Raw genomic sequence first — 19,970 nt, forward strand, 5'->3', positions numbered from 1 at the left:
CCAACACGATAGGTCGCCGATCCGCACTGTCCGTGTTGTACAAGAAGTGCTCGAAGAGGGCGGCGTCGGTGTCCCGGAGTGGCCGCACCAGTCGCCGGACCTCAACATCGTTGAAGACGTCTAGGGCTCATTGCAAGTATCGCGCTGGCGCACCATCCTCTCCGTGGGTTGTCCGATGATAGGCTTTGGTCTACCATCGTGAGCAAGTGGGACGTGCTGCGAATGAACACATTGCTGACCAAGTCACTATACACCCCACTGCCCTCCAGAGTGGGCGCTGTCATCACTAGCTGCTGCTGGGGGCGTAACGAGATACTAGTGAAGTTCGGAGCGTGACGCGCGCACTTCCGTGCCGGAAGGCAGGGTCTGTCTAGTGTAATGAAATATTGTCGAGAAGAATCACTTCCAGCTCGCTGTCTTAACCTAAAACATTCCTTTATTCGTATCCGTTTATTTCGTCGTGTTTGACACCCATAGTTCTTATTGTTGAGTGCTCTGTTTTCCTTTCGTGTTAAATAAAGACTGAGCACGTTGCGCGCACATTTTCGTGCCTTTCTTGTCGCTGCGTATTACGGTAGCACACACAGTGAAGAAATATACGTGCACGCACTCAGTACCCCGACATTTTGAAAGAACAGACAAAGCATGCTGTCAAAAGAAGTTTGTAGAATTCCATTATCGCCAATGAAGGCTCGTAGGTTGGCGTCGCACAACGCTTAGTAAAGAGTATCGGTTCAGTTCCCGCAGTAACAATGAAATCGGTGCACCGCCCCTGACACAGGGACGCTTCTCCACAATGCATCCAGCGCGCGCCGCCGTAGCAGACGCGGATCAAGGCTCCGCTTCTCGAGCGTTTGCGGCTGTGCGAGCTGCTGCCGCCGCCCGACTCCAGCTGTGGTGCTCTTCTTCAGTTATTCACATTAATTATATGCGTTCATTGAGTCTACAAATATTTTTTTTTGTGGTATCGCGTATTGCAGCAGTCGCTTAGCGTCTTTTAGCAGTCGTTTTAGAAGACTTGGCAGTCGTTAGGTGTCTTTTCAGCCTTTTGATTCTGGGATCTCCATTTAATCCATGATTCGCAACCCACGTAGAAACAATGAGCTGTAACTATGCAGAACTTCACACGAATAATAATTCGACAAGTGCAGAAGAGGAAGTCACTGCTGAGCTACTCTGCAGCCCATCTAATTTGCTGAGCAAGGAGCGTCATTGAAGTCCTGTGATAAATTCTCCGGACCGCTTGAGCCTTCCGTCGGGCTTCCAGTAAACTTTTTCCACGTGCGATTCGCAGCTCCTGCGTCGAAAAAATATAAAGAAAGACAGCGAATTTTCATGAATAAACGAGGAAAGGCCGCAAGGTTTCACTGCACAAACTACTGTCACGAAACAACCAGATAAAATTTTTTCTAATGGTGCTCGCGTCTATACGTGGACGTCCAGCTTCATTTTGACGCGATTCCGCTGTTTTACTGAAGCTTTTGAATTCTCGCGTTCACGGGAGAATCGACGTATTGTGATGTGGAGTTTTTCTTACTATATTTATCCCTGTAAGACAGGAATCAGTAGTGAAATGTAGATTAGGGCGACACATCAAGTGTCAAGAAGAACCACACCCTGAGAATTAACGAAACTCCTTTCACGAGTTACCCTTATTTAAAAGGTTTTTTTTGGTTATACAATTCAAAATTCAATCTCTCTTGCGCAAGTTGTTTGTTTATAATGAAATGAAGCATTTTTTAACGCTGTAGATGGCTAAATTATGATCCCCTCTGCTATAATGCTTTCTTAAAAAGCCATGCAGGTACCAGACGGACAGCCATCTCTGAATTCTTACTGGCTTGACCGGTCGCCCATGCATTTCATTAGCCTAAGAAAGACCGCTCAGCTATAGACAGTTTTATCGAGTGCGCCGCCGCCGCCGATTTCTCTTTCTGGTGACTCCTTGATGTCTCTTAACACTTTTAATTACGGTGTACGTGGTTGCCAACTTTCTTGACTTGTTCCTCCGTCAGTGTCCACGCGTTTCAGGTAGAGATAGTTCAGCACTTTAGCCATCTATTTATTTTGATTCATATTCCTGAGCCTTTCTTCAAAACTGATTTTGCTTTGCACTGCTCTGACTTCGAAAGAGGCCAAGCCCATGTCACCCTGCACAACCTCATTTGTGGTTTTACCATGGGCGCCCAAAGCCAACCGGCCAACCGATCTTTAGTTAGGTTCCAGCCCCGACAATGTATCTGATTTTAAGCACAGAATGGCATTTGCGAAAGTTCATGCTGGTACCATTACTCCTTTGCAGATTCCACGCGCAACCTCATATTTATTGCGGCCTCAAGGAGCTCTATGTTTCATTATTGCTGCATTGAGCAGCTCTATAAGTCGTTATCTGTTGTTCTCTCGCGGTGGTAATTGTTGCTGCGATTGAACTGCATCATACAGATTATTCTAAGAGATTATTCAGACATATTCTAAGAGCTGGTTCCGAAATGCTCTGTAGGACAGAGATGTTATTTTTGTTAGCATTGGGCAGCACTGGTGCGCTATATCGCATGCATCCTAGGAAGAGCGTCTTATATATTTGAAGCATAGATGCCAAAGATGTACCCCACGTTTTACCGGCAAGAAACTTTAGTATATGGGCGATAGGGGTAAGCCTCTTCTTCAAGTATGAGATGTGGGGGCTCCATGAAAGGTCTCTGTCGATAATAACGCCTAGGAATCGGTGAGATTTTCGTATCAAATTGTTTGGTGTTCAATAGAAATGGGGTGCCAGGGCTTGTGAGTAAAAGCGACTAAGGCGGACTTCTCCCTCTAAATGCTAAGACCTTCAGCACGCAGGTACGACGATGTCAGGGTCACTGCTTTTTGGAGCCGTGCACGAACCTGGGGACGTGTAACTGCCGAGGCCCATATGTATATATCGTCACCATATATGGAAAGGTTGACTGTATGTTGTAGAACTTGGGTAAGTTCAATGATCGCAAGGTTAAGCAAAGTGGGGCTAAGAACCCCGCCGTGTGGGACGCCACGGCAAGTGTAATGGCCAGCGGTTCGGCTATCCATAATTTTCACAAAAAAGGAGATTTTGAATGGATAGTTCTGAATCCACCGAGACATTTATCCACCAATTCCATTATTTTCACAGGTACATGTTGGCCTACCACCTCGCTCGCTTGCGAAAGAAAACAAACAAAAAAAAAACAAGAAGGACCCAAGGCAGCGTTCTCCAGATCAATTGCGGCTAACCAACACTCTTTGTCATTGAGATATTCGCCCGCAAAAAGAGCCCCATCTCCACTGTGGTGCTTGAAACAGCCTCCTGTGCACCTTGCTGTTGCAGGATTTGTGAAGGAGGCTAGCCTGGCCACCGCGGGTCTCAAGCAGATCACACTGGAACACTTGCATTGTTCGTACGCTAACCAAATCTATCTTTACATGGACGGTTCGGCCTCGGAAAGTTCGACGGCCGCCATTGTTATAACATCTCAATCGGTCGTTATCAAGTTTAAGACTTTACACCTAACAACATCTACAGGTTCCGAACTGGCCGTTGCTGTGGAATACATTGAAAAAGAACCGACTAGCAAATTGGCAATACTTTGTGACTTGAAAAGAGCCCTCGAAAGCTTGCGAGGTTTACGCCGTGGTAATTATGACCAGCTGGTGTCCCAAATCAGCAAAATTTGCCATTGCGCTACTGAACGAGGACATGATATACTCTTTCAGTGGCTGCTGGAACATTGTGGCATCGTTGGTAATCACCTCGCCGATGATGCTGGCCGACGTGCCCAGGATGGACCACCGACACTCCTTATACCTTCAGCGAGTGTAGACGCTGCAAGAGAGCTTCGAAATCACGCGCGTACTACCACGTTGAGTTACTGACACACCGCAGAACCGAAATTACCATCAAACCTTTCACGACGTGACGCAACACTGCTTATCGGCTGTGGGTAGGAGTAGCATTCACTAACTTCCAAATCTGTCGTATTGGAATGGCGGACTCATCGATGTGCGCTAAGTGCAAGTATGAAGAAGTCATCAATCATTTTCTGCGCCACTGTTCTCGCTTCGATAATCAACGTCAGGCTCTACAGTGTGCCTTGAATAGACTGGACGATATGCCATTTGCAGAAGCAAAGGTCTCGGGAGCCTAGCCACAGAGTTCATCAGCACACAAAAACCATTCGAGCGCTTCTTCAGTACCTGAAGGCAACAGACTTGAATGCCCGACTGTAGACATGCTGCACCTAGCTTAGTGCTTGCGAAATGCGATATAGACCGTTTTTTCATGGGCGCCACCATATTGCGTACGCAGTGGCTCCATCTATGGCCTGCCGGCATGCTGGCCTGGGCGAGTATGTCAGGTATACGCTCGGCGCTGGTTTTTTTGGTGTTTGTTATCGCGCTCGTGCGGTCTGTTTAGTGTGATGTGGCGTCTTCTACGTGTAAGATGGTGCTGTAAGACGTACTGAAGCGGTTTAAGTCGGCATGGCAGGACATTCTGCTGGCGTTGACGCGGACGGAGCACGCAGCGCGATGTGCGTACGCGTGTTTGAGCCTATAATCATCCTCGGAGATCAATTGTGTATTTCTGAAAGTTCCAGTCACAATATGATCTTATATCAGTATTCTCCTTTATTCCTAAGCTGCGGTTTAGGAGAAATGAAACATACGCGAAGATCGTAAATGCGTGGGAACAGTTCTGCTGCGGTAGAAGTTGTGGTGTTATACTCTGAAAAATGTTCAACCTGTTCGCTGTATACATCACATTGCCTGACTACATGGATCAGTGGACATGGTTTCCACTCGTGAATTAAATAGTTTTGGTTAGTAACAACAGTATACCTTACAGTGTGAATTACACTTGTCCAGCAAAGCGACCGTCTACGAACTGCGCAAGCGTCCGAAGCAGTGATAGGCGCTGGATTACAGTTATTGTTGCTCTATATAGCGCATGGTCTCAGCATGCGACATCAATGTTTATACGAGTGTTGATCCAGAAATAGGGTCCCATAAATTTTAGAAATATACAACATTGTTTATTCCCATAGAAATTTGCATCATTGGAAAGATGAAACTTCGCTCTATTTTTCTACATAATCGTCATATTTTTCTATGCATTTTTGTAGCCGGTGCTCCAATCTCTGTAACCCAATGTCGTAGAACTCCGCCGCCAACGTGATGAGGAAGCGTTTCACCTCTTCTTTGACTTCATCGTCGCTCCGGAAGCGTTGGCCACTCAAATGTTCCTTTTTGGGGAACAATTGATAATCACTAGGCGCGGGACTGTACGGTGGGTGGGGCATGACAGTCCACCCAAAGTTTGTCAAAAGCTCCTGGGTTTGACGGGAGACGTGAGTCGTCCTCGCCGGCGGTTCTGGATAGCTCGCCTGAGTTTTCTTAGTGTTGCACAATAACTGTCTGAGTTTATTGTTGTGCCACGTTCCATGAAATTGGTCAGCAGTATACACTTAGGATCCCCCAAAACACTGGCCATGACTTTTCCGACTGGTGACTCTGGGTGACGCAACTGTTTGGATTTTTTTTTCGTTTCGGGAGTCAATTGAAGCACCTACGTTTCGTCTCCCGTAACAATGAAGTTGAACAATCCTTTCTTATTTTCCTGGAATTTTTGAAGAAACTGGCGAGCACAGTGTAGGCGTTTCTCCTTGTGGTCTGATGTCGATAGCTGCGGTACCCATCGAGCACAACACTTGTGATACCCCAATTTTTCAGTCAAAGCTCTTTCCACTGTACCGTAAGTATCCCAGAAATAAGAGCAACAAGTTCACGGACGGTGATCCTCCTGTTTTGAAGCACTTCGCGTTGGACCATCTCGATAACCGCCTCCGAAATAGATGGTCTTCCACTCCGTTCTTCATCGTGGACTTCCTTTCGACCGGCACTAAACTCCCTGCACCACCCTCGGACATGTTGAACGGACATACACTTGTCGCCGTACACCTCTGTAACTGGCGATGAATATCCACGAGTGGAGTCCCTTTGGCGTGCGAAAAGCGAATTACGGAACGAATCTCGCACTTGGCGGAATCAACATAGGGAACCTCCATATCGGACGGCTGCTGAGCCAAGAATGAGCGCAGCGATGCGCCGACGGGGGAATCGAGAGTGGGGGAACAGCCGCGCGCAGCAGTGTTGCGGGATTTTGCCTCGCACCTTCCCGTGTGGTTGGAACTCTTTGGGAACCTTATTTCTGGATCAACCCTCGTCGATATTGCCACCTGGTGTTTTGAGCCAGCGAACAGTCAGCATTGCGCGCCCAGGAAAACGGCGAAGAAGACGACGAAGTCAAAGATCCCGCGCCAGCTGGAGAACTGTCGCTTAGTGTCTGGCATTTTAACGCGACAGCGTTAAGGAGCTCGTGTCGGAGAAAAGCCGGTGTCGTCGGCGTCAGCGGCGTTGGCCGTGAGCGATAAATCTCAGAAGGCACTTCATAAATAAAAACCATCTTGCAAGATCGATTGGTGGGAATCGAACCAGGGTCTCCGGAGTGCGAGACCAAGACGCTACTACTCAGCCACGAGTTCGATCGTTCGAAACTGGACAAAATCGCCTCAAGTGAATGCGGTGTTGCCTTGGAAACGTGCCGTAGAAAGTTATACTGCGGTGTATATCGGTAATTATGACCATGTAAATTACAGAAGTCGCAGTTTCACGAGTAGCGAAATACGTTTCCGCTGCATTTCTACTGCGCTCTGCGCACACGCAGAGCCATCTTGCGGCAAACACAGAAGACCCCCTCCTCGCAATGTACGGCGCTGCCCCGACACGTGGCGCGCCACTCGCGCCATGATCACGTTCGCCTTCATGGCGCGTCGCGGCCCGGCCCGTCGCGTTCCGATCGCGACGTTTGGCTCGCGTAGATCGTTTGAGTAGGCGGTGCGAACGGGGTGCGATAACGCTATCGCGTTGCACTCTTGAAGGCAAAGCTTAAGCGTCCTCCAATTTTTTTCGTGTCTGGCTGCTCGTACTGTTGCTTATTTTTGCCTTAGCGCGTGACAAACTGGTGGAGGTGCATGGTAATCTAATCTATGCACCAAAGCCCTCCAAGCAGCAGGAGCTCCAGCCCCGTACCGATGGTTACGCCTATACACCGCGCCAGCAGAAGGATCCGTGGACAAGCCCATGAGTTTGGACTCCTGCCAGAGAAAATGGCAGCTCCGACCATCCCAACTGGTATGGAAGGCACAACGCCGATTCATTGTACGCTACTCAATCCGCGAACGCCGAATCTCTTCCACGGCGCCATACATGAGGAAGTTGAAGATCACGTCTACCGACAGTGCTCCTATTGAGAGCTCGGACTACGCGGATTTTCAGCAAATTCGCCGCGACCTAGGTTCGGCCAGCGTCCTCCTGAAATTGAACAATACGTTGCCCAGCAGTGCGGATCCCCATCAGCTCGACACCAGTCACGCTCCCCTTCGCCGCGGCGGTTTTCTCCGACTCGCCGTACGTATTAGAGCGTGGTGCGGGGTCGGTCACCCAGCCCGCGCCGGGAAAACTAACCACAGCGGCCTTCGGGGGCGAGGCCGCTCAGTCTGGACGTGCTGAAGGACCCCCACTGACGCGTACGCGGACCGACGATACATCGACGACGACAGTACCTACTGATTACAGAAGAATTTCCTTGGACATTCCTGTACTGCTCGACGGTCGTGAATTGACTGCTTTAGTGGACACTGGAGCGGATTATTCTATAATCAGCGAAAAACTGGCCACCCTTCTGAAGAAAGTGACGACGCCTTGGAAACAAACGCCAGTTCGTACAGCTGGCGGGCACATCGTCACACCACTCGGCATGTGCACGGCACGAATACAGATTCGCGGCTCTACGTTTGTTGCCAGCTTGAGCATTCTCCCTCAGTGTTCTCGAGACCTAATCATCGGCATGGACGTTCTCAGGGAGCACGGAGCTATTATCGGCATTCGACAACGCCTCATCACTTTCTAGACAAAGAGCGCCGCAGCGACGACCAACACCATCCACCCTCGAGCATCTCTTCATGTCATCGACGACGCTGTCACGTTGCCACCACGTGCAAGTGTCGGGGTTCAGGTGGCATGTGACAGACTCCTACACGGTGAAGCGGTCGCAGAAAGCAAACGCTCTCTCCTGCTTACTCAAGGTGTTTGCGTAGCAAGAAGCCTTATTGATCTCCATGATGGTCACTGTGAGGTTCTTGTCACCGGCACCTTTTCCCCGGTACTGTCATCGCCTACGCCGACCCGATCGCCGATGTCACTGAGTGTTTTGTTTCCGAGGCAATCGACAATGCTGAAGCACCTACACGCAACGTCGACATTAGTCCAACGCTTCCTGAAGAGAACAAACAACCCCTACGCGAGCTGTTGCTCGAGTTCCACTCTTGCTTTGCACGGTCGTCGAAGATACGTCAAACGCCGATTACGAAACACCGTATCATCACCTATGACGACGTGCCCCTCATACGGCAACAGCCTTATCGTGTTTCCCCGACCGAACGACATGCGAATCAAACGCAGGTGAAGGAATTGCTTCAAGACGGCGTAATACAGCCTTCATGCAGTCCCTGGTCATCGCCAGTCGTTCTTGGTAAAAAGAAAGATGGCACGCTTCGATTTTGTGTTGACTACCGGAAACTAAACAACGTCACAAAGAAAGACGTGTACCCGTTGCCTCGTGTCGACGATTCTCTGGATAAACTGGGGCGCGCCAAGTATTTCTCCTCTATCGATCTGAAAAGTGGCTACTGGCAAATTGAAGTATATCCTTTCACTCGCCCTCGCCCTCCCCAAGTGTAGGGTAGCAAACTGGATTCAGTCTGGTTAACCTCCCTGCTCTTTGCTTCATCCCTTCTCTCTCTCTATTGCTGCATTACGCTTCCCCTTTATTTTCAGATTATCTTCGTGCATGGTTAAGGAAGTCTTTTCTTCGTTTATGTATGCGCCGAGGTATTTAGAGTTCTTGGCTATGGGTATGACTTGCTGTTGAACTGACACCACGTAATTACTCGTGTTTTTTTAATTAATGGTGATAATTCCCGATTTCTGTGCGATAAACCTAAAGCCTAGAGATTTGTCGCTGTGTTACCACAGATATTCACAAGTGTTCACAAATATCTTGCAACAATTCAGAAATATCTTGAATTGTCCTGTGGTAGCACTATGTCATAATACATAAGTTCGGGGACCTTCTGTTGCACGTTTTCTTCTTTTCGCATGTAGGATAAATGACGCCATTCGGCACACCATGCGACACGACGACCAGGCTTCGTCAAGGTTAGTGATTTAAACTACTCCTGCACTAGAACTCCAGACCGGTGTTTGAGTACGGTGTCGTGCCCGTATGACATTCAAAGGTGGCTATATCGGTCTGTATATTTCTGTACGAGAGCAGTGTCCAATATTGTTTTGGCGCAACTACTTTAATGCTCTCAGGGGATGTCGAGTCCAGACCTCCAGTCCAGAACTCCAGCCCTCACCTTCCTCAAAGGAGCGGCGGAAGCTAAGTGGGTCAACCTCAGTATGGACCTGGGCAGTGACCACTACACCCTGGCCACGGCCCTGCGGGTAGAGCAGAGTGCGCAAGTTCAGGGCCACCGAGTGGGACACGTTTCGCAAGATCAGGGAGGAATATGCGGAAGACGTGGAAGTGAAGCCCGATCTCGAACGCTGGACCGGACAGACGGGAAGATACATCGCCGCCGCCACCAAGGAAGTTAGCACGGATCTCCCGGTCGTGAAGATGGATAGCAGGCTCGCCCATCTGCTCGAGGCCAAGCAGTCCCTGCGATCCAGGTGGAAGGGCCAGCGTTTCAACAGAAGGTTCCGAAAGAAGATTGGCGAAGTCAACAAGAAAATGGAGGAGCATTGCAAGGTCCTCTCCAGACAGCAGTGGGACGATGTCTGCAATTCGATATACGGACAGATGCGCAAAGGGGGGTCCTGGAACCTCCTCAAGCACTTGCTGGACGAGACAAATACCAAGTCGAACCAACGAAGCGCGGTGGCACGCATTTTGCACGCAGCCAGACAGGAATCCTCAGACGACGAAGTCCTAAGGAAGCTGGCTAACAAGTACCTACTGGTGGTTTCCGGCCCGGCGACTAACCCCTCAAGGGTTACGGGGGCTCCGAGAAACAGGGGATGGACGTGGAGATTGGGGTTGGAGAAGTCGGACAGGCACTACAGGACCTAAACGGCAGATCGACCCCCAGTCTGGACAAGATCACGAACAAGGCCCTGAGGAACCTGGACGACAAATCAATAGAGTACCTGACCGAGATCGTCAACCAGGCATAGAGCAGAGGCCAAGTTCCAGGAATGTGGAAGAGGGCCACCGCCCTACTCATTCCCAAGCACGGCAAGCCGCCCACTCTCCTCTATCTCAGGCCCATTTCGCTCACTTCGTGTGTAGGTAAGGTGGCTGAGCACGCAATCCACAACAGGGTCTCCCGGTACTTGGAAGACAAGGACGTCTATCCCCACAACATGATAGGCTTCAGAGCTGGTCTTCCGACACAAGACACCACGAGGCTTAGCAAGGATCAGGTCATCGATCGCAACACGAGAGACACGCGAGCCATATATGGCCTGGACTTGGAGAAGCTCTTCGACAACATCCTCCATTCCTTTGTCTTGGGAACGATCTCGAGCCTTCGTTTTGGCAAACACTTTCATGACTTCACTAGATCTTTCCTGGCGGACAGAGAAGCCATCCTTCAAGTGGAAGACCTCGCGTCAAACTCGGTTAGGCTTGGTACTACAGGAACTCCACAGGGGTCAGTGATATCCCCGACCCTCTTTAGCCTCGCCATGATCGGTCTATCGAGGAAACTCTCCGAGGTCGACGGCATTCACCACACGATGTATACAGACGATGGCAGCGACGGACGCTTAGAGGCTGCGATTTAAGAAGCCATCGAGGTCACAGAAGACTACCTGAGACCAACCCTCCTCCGACGCTCGCCGCGGAAATCAGAGCTATTACTATACAGGCCCAAGCGCAGGGGCCCCAAACCGAAAGGTTGGAGGTCTGTAGAAGACATCGGCATTATTCTAAGGAGAAGTGAGGGCTGTCTCATCCCCAGGATGGACTCTCTCCGGTTTATGGGTATGATGATCGAATCGAACGGTTCCAATAACCAGACGGTACTGAAGCTCACCAAGAAAACGAACAATACCATCAGGTTGATAAGAAGGGCTACCAACCGGCACCAAGGATTCAGCGGAGACAACCTCGTCCGGTTGTTTCATGCCTTCGGGATGTGTCACTGTGCACAACTGGCAGAGGTCGGAACGGGACAAGCTTAACGCGTTGATCAGAGGGGCGGTCAAGAGAACCCTCTGGCTTCTCATGTACACGAGGTCGGAGCGACTGCTTCACCTAGAGATAGCGGAGTTACAGGAGAGGGCGCTGTTTACCAGACTGTTTACCACCAGTGCCAGAAGAAACATCTTGAGGAAGATTGGAGTTTCCCCAACGGAGATTGAGACCAGTGTATTCAGCATACCTCGAGAACAGATAGAGCGCATTACCGTTGCGCCCTTCCTCGGAATGTCCACCCCGAGTACAACGTGGACAGACGAAGGGCTATGGCGAAAGCCCTCCTGGAAGAGGCCGGCGCACGCGCCCGGAGTTGCTGTGTCGACGATGCAACCCGGTACCCTGACGGAAAGCGTTCTCTACAGCCAGGGTCGAACAAGACGGAAAAATCACAGACTCCTCGACGGCGCGGACGACGGCGGCCCAGGTAGCGGAAATGGCTGCAATAGCGTTGGCCCTGCTGGAGGACGGGAGAACGACGATATATAGCGACTCGAGATCGGCGGTCTGAGCATTCGCCAAGGGCACCGTCTCGAAACTGGTCTTGCAGATCCTATGGGACAAGGAAATCAAGCAACACACGATCTTTTGGTTCCACGCTCACATGGGAAAGATCAAGGGCGCCTCGTCCAACCTCAGTGAGTCGGTCTACAGAGCTGTGCGTGGAGTCGTCAACCGCGTAGCTATCGAGTGGCGCGGCACTGAGGTTCCGGACAACAGGGATCCTCCTGCCTCGTACAACAAACTCACAAAGTACTTTTATCTGGGGAGGCGGAAGTATCCACCACCGACAGTAAATTGAACAGACCTCAGATATTGATACTCAGACTCTTGCAAGTCGGGGCACACTCTAGCCCTGCCCTCTTACACCGGATCTATCCTGAAATTCAAGCGTCAAACACTTGCATGCTTTTCTCAGACTGCCAACTTTGACCACATCCTCCGGGCGGTGCCTCGCGTTACGGGGCGACTAAGACGTTACGTTGTCCAAGTGTCAGGCTGCCCTACGCAGTCGCGATTTTCAAGCCCAACTATGGGCAGTCCCACGGGTCCGCGACCTGGCGGAGAGGCTAGGTCTTTCTGTGCCGATGTGGGAGCGGCCCGCTGCGTGCTAGTGCACGTTCCGATGGACCTCCATAAAGTTTTCCCATCCGTCCATCATAGTCAACCTCCGCCACGGCATGAAACGTATGTTCTGATGATATTAAACCAACACATATTAACTGCCATGGAGTGAAAATAAAAGCGACGCACTTGAAGCCCTTTTGCCCTCCCTGGATTTCGATATCGTAATCGGGTCGGAATATTCGTTGGACTAAACTATCCTCAGCAACGCACTATCCTCAATACGCACGGAAGAGACGCGTTCTGACTTGTAAAAGAAGTTATTACTAGCTCTTTGGTTGATTTTGATGATACGAGATGTGAAGTCATCTGGTATAAAATAGCCCTTGGAAATGAGAATTACATGATTCGGTCATATTATCGCCCGCCCCATGATAACAGTTCTTCGACTCTTCATGTGCGTTCTGACATTTTATTGAAGATACCAAGTGATTATGTCACAATAGGCGGTGATTTTAATTTACCTGAAGTGCTGTAGTCAAATAAGTTGCCCGTGCTTTCCTCGCAGACATCATCGTGCAATGCACTTTTCGATTTCATTGCTTCTTACGGTATTTTTAAATTTGTTGATTTACCTACTCATTGTCACGGAAACACTGTTTCCACATTTGGTCCTTTGCTCACAAACTCCCTCAGTCTGCTTCTTTACTCAATTCATATCGCACCCGGTATAGGTGACCACGATTGCGTCGCCGCATTATTGTCAAGTCCAAGACCGCATTTAGCAGTTACAAGGCCTAGAAAGATTTATTCTTTAAAAGAAGGGGATAATTCAGAAATAAGGTATGCACTTGAACGACATTTTGACAGTTTCTTGACGCTTACAGCCTTACGGCTAGTGTATCTGAGCAGTGTGGATGCTATTGACGCAGATCTTAGCGCTTACTGGCTTGCACGTTCCATCCAAGGTTCTTTTCCATAAACAAAGGCGCCATAAATGTTGGTTTACCAAAGAAATTAAAATACTTATAAACAGAAGAAAGCGCTTATACCAGCGTCCTAAAGACAGTCGGACAACACGGATCCTTGACAATCTAAAGCAGTTGGGTAGTCTAATTAGCTCGAAAATTACAATGGTGTAGAACAGCTTCTTTTAAACCTAAGGGTCACTTCTCAAAGAGAGCCACAAACAGTTATGGAAACTGGTACAAAAAAAAGGGCAGAGATGAAGTTGCGATTCCACCCTTAACGCTTGAGAACGTAACTATAAGTGGCGATGGTGAAAAAGCGAACTCCTTCGGCGATTATTTTGTTTCCGTTTTTTCCAGCTCTACGCTCAGCCATGCCCCACTGCCTGAGTAGCTTAATCGAGTTCAATCCCATTCCCAGCGTTACTATAGAAGACGACGGCATTATGAGCCTCCTCACAAAACTAAAAACAAACTCTGCGCCTGGCTCTGACGGTATTCCAAACTATATCCTCAAATCTTGCCGTGGTGTCCTTCTAAATACTTAACATTACTATTCATGAAATCTTTGAATAACTCTGAGCTGCCTCAAGACAGAAAAACTGGTAACATTGTTCCCATTAACAAATAAAGGCTACGGGAAGAGGTCTTTGACTACAGGCCAATATCCCTAACTAGTATTTGTTGCAAGACGCTTGAACGTGTTCTATACACTAATATTTTTTCACCTTCAGAATAATAAACTTTTAATTACTTTTCAGCGTGGTTTTCGCTCTGGACATTCCTATGTAACTGAGCTAACCAAATTTTCCCGCGACCTCTTTATCTTATTCGACAACGGCTTACAGATCCAATGTTTGCTACTTGACTTCCAAAAAGCCTTCGACAAAGTACTGCACTATCGTCTTCTCTATAAAATAACTGTCATGGTTTCGTTTACCCGACAGCATTTTTTATTGTATTCGCAACTATTTAACTGGTCGTAGACAAAAGGTAATAATAAATGGCGTAGAATGACCAATGTCGCCCGTTAAGCCTGGAATACCACAGGGATCCGTCCCCGGTCCGCTTTTTTTTCTAATTTATATAAATGACATAGGTACCGGTATCACATCTAAAAGTAAGCTTTACACAGATGATTGTGTTTTATATAGGGAATGCGCGGATCACTCGGCCCAGTCATCATTTCAAAACGATTTGGATTTAATTTATTGCCGGCTCCAAAAATGGAAGATTCTCATAAATATTAGCAAATGCAAGCGTATCAGCTTAACTCGCGAACGTGTACCATTTCGCACTCTCTTTTTACCAAAGCAACCAATCATCGAAAAAGTGAACAAAGCCACGTGCTTGGGTGCAACTTTTTCGTCAAATCTAACCTGGAATAAACACGCTCGTGACATAACAATGAGGGCAGGGCGCAATCTTAATTTTATTGAAATAAACTTTAAGCAAGCACCACTTACGGTGAGGCAGTTGCTCTACTTAACGAACGTCTGCCCTATTCTGGAATACGCGTGTGCTATATGGGATCCACATGCCCAAACACTAATGAGTAGTATCGAAGCCATTCAAAACCGCGTGGCAGTTTCGTGACTAGAAAACATTCTATGCCAAGCAGCATAGCTAACTATAAACCTAGCCTGAATTGCGATGAGCTCGCCACACGTCGTGAACATTTTCGCCTCATATTCACTAGAAATATTTTATTGAATTGACCTGTACTCGATAAAGAAATATCTGCAATCACCAACTTACTTGTCAAAACGCAACAACCGCCCCTGCAAGATGAAAGAAAAAATGCACGCACCCGAACTACAGACCGGAAATCTTTTTTTCCCCCGCGCACTATCGCACAGTGCAATTCGCGGCGCACCGAGGTCTTGCTGCAGTATCAGGCAACACATTTCTGTATCTTCTGTCTCACCGTTTGTAGATTGCAGTTTAGCCTATAGAGCTGTCTTTGTGTGTTTGTTTGTTTTTTTATGTGCTTCACACGAAAATGTTATTTATGCCATTTGTACATGCCGCAGTCAGTGTATGTTGCGTTTTCGCTCGGCAGCTTACTAGCGCTGTTATTGTGTTCTCATATTTATTTCCTCAACTTTGATTGAACTTTTTCTCACAAACCTTGATAATTCTGGTCTCTTTCCGGTGCAGCAAACGCGCATATCAGTCTTGCCCGTATTTATGATCGCCAAACATAATACATACACAAATTCAAATAAGGACAGTGCTCATATAGTCGTAAGGGATAATAATCAATCGAGCCTTAATGTTTTCTGCAAAAATTGTGAACAGTTGGTTGAATATTTATCGCATCGAAAATCCCGAAATAGCTTATGATTGCTTTTGCTATGTGTTCAAACCTGTCTATGCCCAATGTATTTTTTCCTTTTTTTAATACAGAGCTCTAAAAGCTTACCGTAATAGCAAGAAATCATAAATAAAGAAGAACTGCCTCAAAAATGCGTGGATCTATACGGTGGTGGTTTAGAGGTCATGGCGTGTGTTTCTAAGCCCGAGATAGCAGGAACGAATGCCGGCCCCGGCGGATGAATCTTGGTGACAGCGAAATGTAAAAGACACCCGTGTACAGTGCACGGTAAAGAACCTCATTAGGCCAAATTAGGTAGAGTCCCCTGCTTCGGCAAGCCTCATAATCATATCGTGGTTTGTGCACGTAAAACCCAAGAATTCAATGTTTTTAATCGGACCATGGTTTCGACATGTAGAGCCCAGAATTTTTTTAATACACAATAGAAGTAAGTTACACTAACGCTTTATGAGTACTAATAGCGAGGAAGCTGTTAAACATTAAATGAACAAAGAAATAAGGTCAGCAGTCTAATAGGGCGCGAAATGCAGAAATATTTAGGCAACCTATTTAACTATGCGCGTAAGATTGCACCTAGCCTGGAAGCAACTGAGTAGGTTCCTTGTGTGCGGCGGAAGTGAGGTGAATACTTTATAACGGAAATGTTTATAGACGGTAATATAATGCAGGTGTCACACGCACGCTTCTGATCCCGAGCGTGGCCGATCCGGATCGGTTGTTGCTACACGGTCATTTACGATCGCGATCCTGCGGGATGCGGATCTGGGCGATCGAGATCCGAGAATCGCGATCAGGAGGTCCCTTGATGGCAATCGCTGGCTGACGTCTGCGCCCTCTAGCGCAGTACTCTGAAAACGCTAAAAAAACTGAAGCGAGCTCAATAATAAATGTTTAAAAATCTGTAAAATTGAACTTGAAGTTACTCGAGTAAAGGCAAGGCGCAAAAGACCAGGAGTGAAGGACACAAACGACAGGACCGGCGCCGGTCCTGTCGTTTGTGTCCTTCAGTCCTGGTCTGTTGCGCTTTGCCTTTACTCATTCAAGCATGAACCAACTAGCCGAAGCAAGTTTTACTTGAATATTGAACTATTGTCCCAATTGAACAATATTTTGCAAATCTGAATTCGTAGCTAATAGATTATGCAGTTCTGAGGCTTTCAGACGATCAGCCGACGATAATTACTCGATCCGAATCTTTGGACCTTGTAGCAGCTACCATTGTTGATCGCGATTCAGGAATCCGATCCGGATCAGCCACGATCCCGATCAGAAGTGTACGTGTGACGCCGGTATAACTTCAGGGGCGGGCTTAGGAAATAGTTTTAATGCTTATTTCCTGTCCCTCACAAATCGGGTGCATGAGCAAAAGCGCAAACAATTCCTGGGCAGAAGGAAAGTGCAATTTTTGGTTGCGAAGTATGCAGGCGAAATAAATATTGTATTTAGATCCGTAAGAACCAGTCGCTGCTGCGACGTTGATGAACTTCAAATCCGTCCTCTTAAACGTGTCCTTGACACAATTACACCTGCACTTGAACGAATTTTCGATGCTATCCTAGCTCACGAAGTTCTTCCTAAGACGTTACAGGTTGTTCCACACAAAGATGAAGATAAGAACGTGTTATCCCATTACAGACCTATATAAATCTTGCCAGTATTTTCGAAACGTTCAGAAAAATTTATTCGTACTTCTATAACTTCTTTTCTGAACAAACATGTCATAATAACGCTCTCGCAGGTTGGATTTCAGAAAGCTCTCTCGAGAGAGCATGCTCTTTTGGCACATAAGGAAATAACAACGGATGCCTTTGAATGTGAGCTGTGTACATTGGGTACCTTCGTTTACTACTCCAAAGCATTCGACTTTATTAATCAGGCACTTTAACTGAAATTTTCAGCCAATATGACTTCGGCGTTGTATTTTAAGAATTCGATCTCACCTTCATTACCGACAGCGTAAAGTTATTGCCAACAACTATGCGTCCGGTATAAGATCTTTAACATCAGTAGTCCCAGAAGAATGCACCCCGCCGATTTTATTGCTTTGCTTATACGTCAATGATGCCGTTAACATTAACCTCTCCGCTAAGCTTGCTATCTATGCTTATGACAGCATTATACTAGTTACAGAGACAATCCCCACTGGTATATTTAATAAAGCAAATGAACTACTAATGAAACAATCACCTTGGTTGACTCAATATTCTTTCAGAAGCTGTTTCAAAATTCAAAAATCAGTTTTTTAGACCCAGGAATCGTAGAACTGACAAAGATTTATTTAAATTTGCATTGCAAGTTTATTTATTGAACTAGTACCTACAGTCACGTGCTTGGGCGTTCTTTCTGAAGAACACGCGTCATGGAATCCGCAAGTAGTAACTACAGCAGCTAAATTATCTCGAGTCGCCAGTATACTTTTACAACGAAGCTTACCTGACGGACCTGTATGAATGAGCCGTATGCGTGGTCTTGTAGGGGGTTATCTGGGATGTCTAACGTCCTCAAGTGAACAAAAAAGATGGCGGCGCCTTCGTCCCAGGAGACCGGCTGAGTCGCTTCAGTCGCATCCGTTCATTGGCTTTTCCCCTTCTTGTATTGGGAGACTCTGGAAGACGCTGTTCCTTTCCATTCGAATGTTGTCGCCGTGACCGCCGCGACTTGCGTTTTCGTTCGGCAGAGTGAGCGGGCTAGGTTGTTTGAGAAACGGGAGCGCGTTTCGGAGACATTCGACTGACTCGGCTAGCGAGGAGCGTCTACCGACGCCGTTCTGGCGCGCGAGGGTGGCGCCATTTACTGGGCAGATGCGCAGTACGCGCGCCACTCCGATGACGCCACGAGCGCCCCCTAGCGGAGTGTGACATTTTCTGCGAATGGACGCTGTCGTGGCCGCGAGCATGAGTCATTAAAGGCTTTCGCCTTCAAAGATGGCGCCGCTGCATGGTCTCGTAGGCGGTTTCTGGGCTGGTTAACATCCGTGAAGGGAACAAAAAAGATGGCGGCGCTGCATGGTTTCGTAGGGGGTATCTGGGCTGGCGAACATCCGTGAAGTGAACAAAAATGATGGCGGCGCTGCGCGATCACGTACGGGGTTCTGGGTTGGCTAATACCCGTGAAGTGAAGAAAAAGATTGCAGCGATGCATGGTCTCGTAGAGGCTCATCTGGGCTGGCTAACATTCGTGAAAGGAACAAAAAAGATGGCGCCGCTGCATGGTCTCGTAGGCGGTATCTGAGCTGGCTAACATCCGTGAAGTGAAGAAAAAAAACGACGGCGCTGCATGGTCCCATAGAGGGACATCTGGACTGGTTAACCTCCGTGAACAGAACAAAACAGATGGCGGCGCTGCATGGTCTCGTAAAGGGGCATCTGGGCTGGTTAACCTCCGTGAACAGAACAAAACAGATGGCGGCGCTGCATGGTCTCGTAAAGGGGCATCTGGGCTGGTTAACCTCCGTGACCAGAACAAAACAGATGGCGGCGCTGCATGGTCTCGTAGAGGGACATCTGGGCTGGTTAACCTCCGTTAACAGAACAAAACAGATGGCGGCGCTGCATGGTCTCGTAGAGGGGCATCTGGGCTGGTTAACCTCCGTGAGCAGAACAAAACAGATGGCGGCGCTGCATGGTCTCGTAGAGGGGCATCTGGGCTGGTTAACCTCCGTGAACAGAACAAAACAGATGGCGGCACTGCATGGTCTCGTAGAGGGGCATCTGGGCTGGTTAACCTCCGTTAACAGAACAAAACAGATGGCGGCGCTGCATGGTCTCGTATAGGGGCATCTGGGCTGGCTAACATCCGTGAAGGGAGCAAAAAAGATGGCGGTGCTGCATGGTCTCCTAGAGGGGTTTCTGGGCTGGTTAACACTCCGTTAACAGAACAAAACAAATGGCGGCGCTGCATGGTCTCGTAGAGGGGCATCTGGGCTGGCTAACATCCGTGAAGGCAGCAAAAAAGATGGTGGCACTGCTTATTGAAATTATATTATTGAAACAAATGCTGTATATTTAATGAGACTGTCAAATTATTCAGCAGCCTGCAGAACTTGGTTTTGTAGCTTCGTTCCTGTTAGCACAAAGAAAGTACAGCTTGCATGTCTATATGTTTTCAATTAATGCATTTGGATCAAGTTGAATGTAATCTATTCGCTTACCGTAGCAGATAAATATTTGCACAATGCTTAACTGCACTGCAGCCTTCTTTACCATGCTTTGAGATGCAGTGGGCTGTATTCCTGGCCTGTCTCGTGGTACTTCAGCTATTGCAT

At 48.0% G+C, this 19,970-nt stretch overlaps 1 protein-coding gene across 11 annotated transcripts in view; it reads right to left on the minus strand.

Moving 5' to 3' along the window:
• Nucleotides 1-422: 422 nt before the first annotated feature.
• The window catches only part of LOC140218489 (uncharacterized), a 187,152-nt gene continuing 167,604 nt past the window's right edge, over nucleotides 423-19,970 (minus strand). For all 11 annotated transcript variants that reach the window (XM_072288218.1, XM_072288214.1, XM_072288219.1 and 8 more), the window contains one exon: nucleotides 423-1,297. In XM_072288218.1, the coding sequence (XP_072144319.1) occupies nucleotides 1,188-1,297 (110 nt within the window). In that variant the 3' untranslated portion in view covers nucleotides 423-1,187. The remainder of the gene's footprint in view (nucleotides 1,298-19,970) is intronic.

Source organism: Dermacentor andersoni, chromosome 5 (genome assembly GCF_023375885.2).
Source record: "Dermacentor andersoni chromosome 5, qqDerAnde1_hic_scaffold, whole genome shotgun sequence".
Classification (NCBI taxonomy): Eukaryota; Metazoa; Arthropoda; class Arachnida; order Ixodida; family Ixodidae; genus Dermacentor; species Dermacentor andersoni.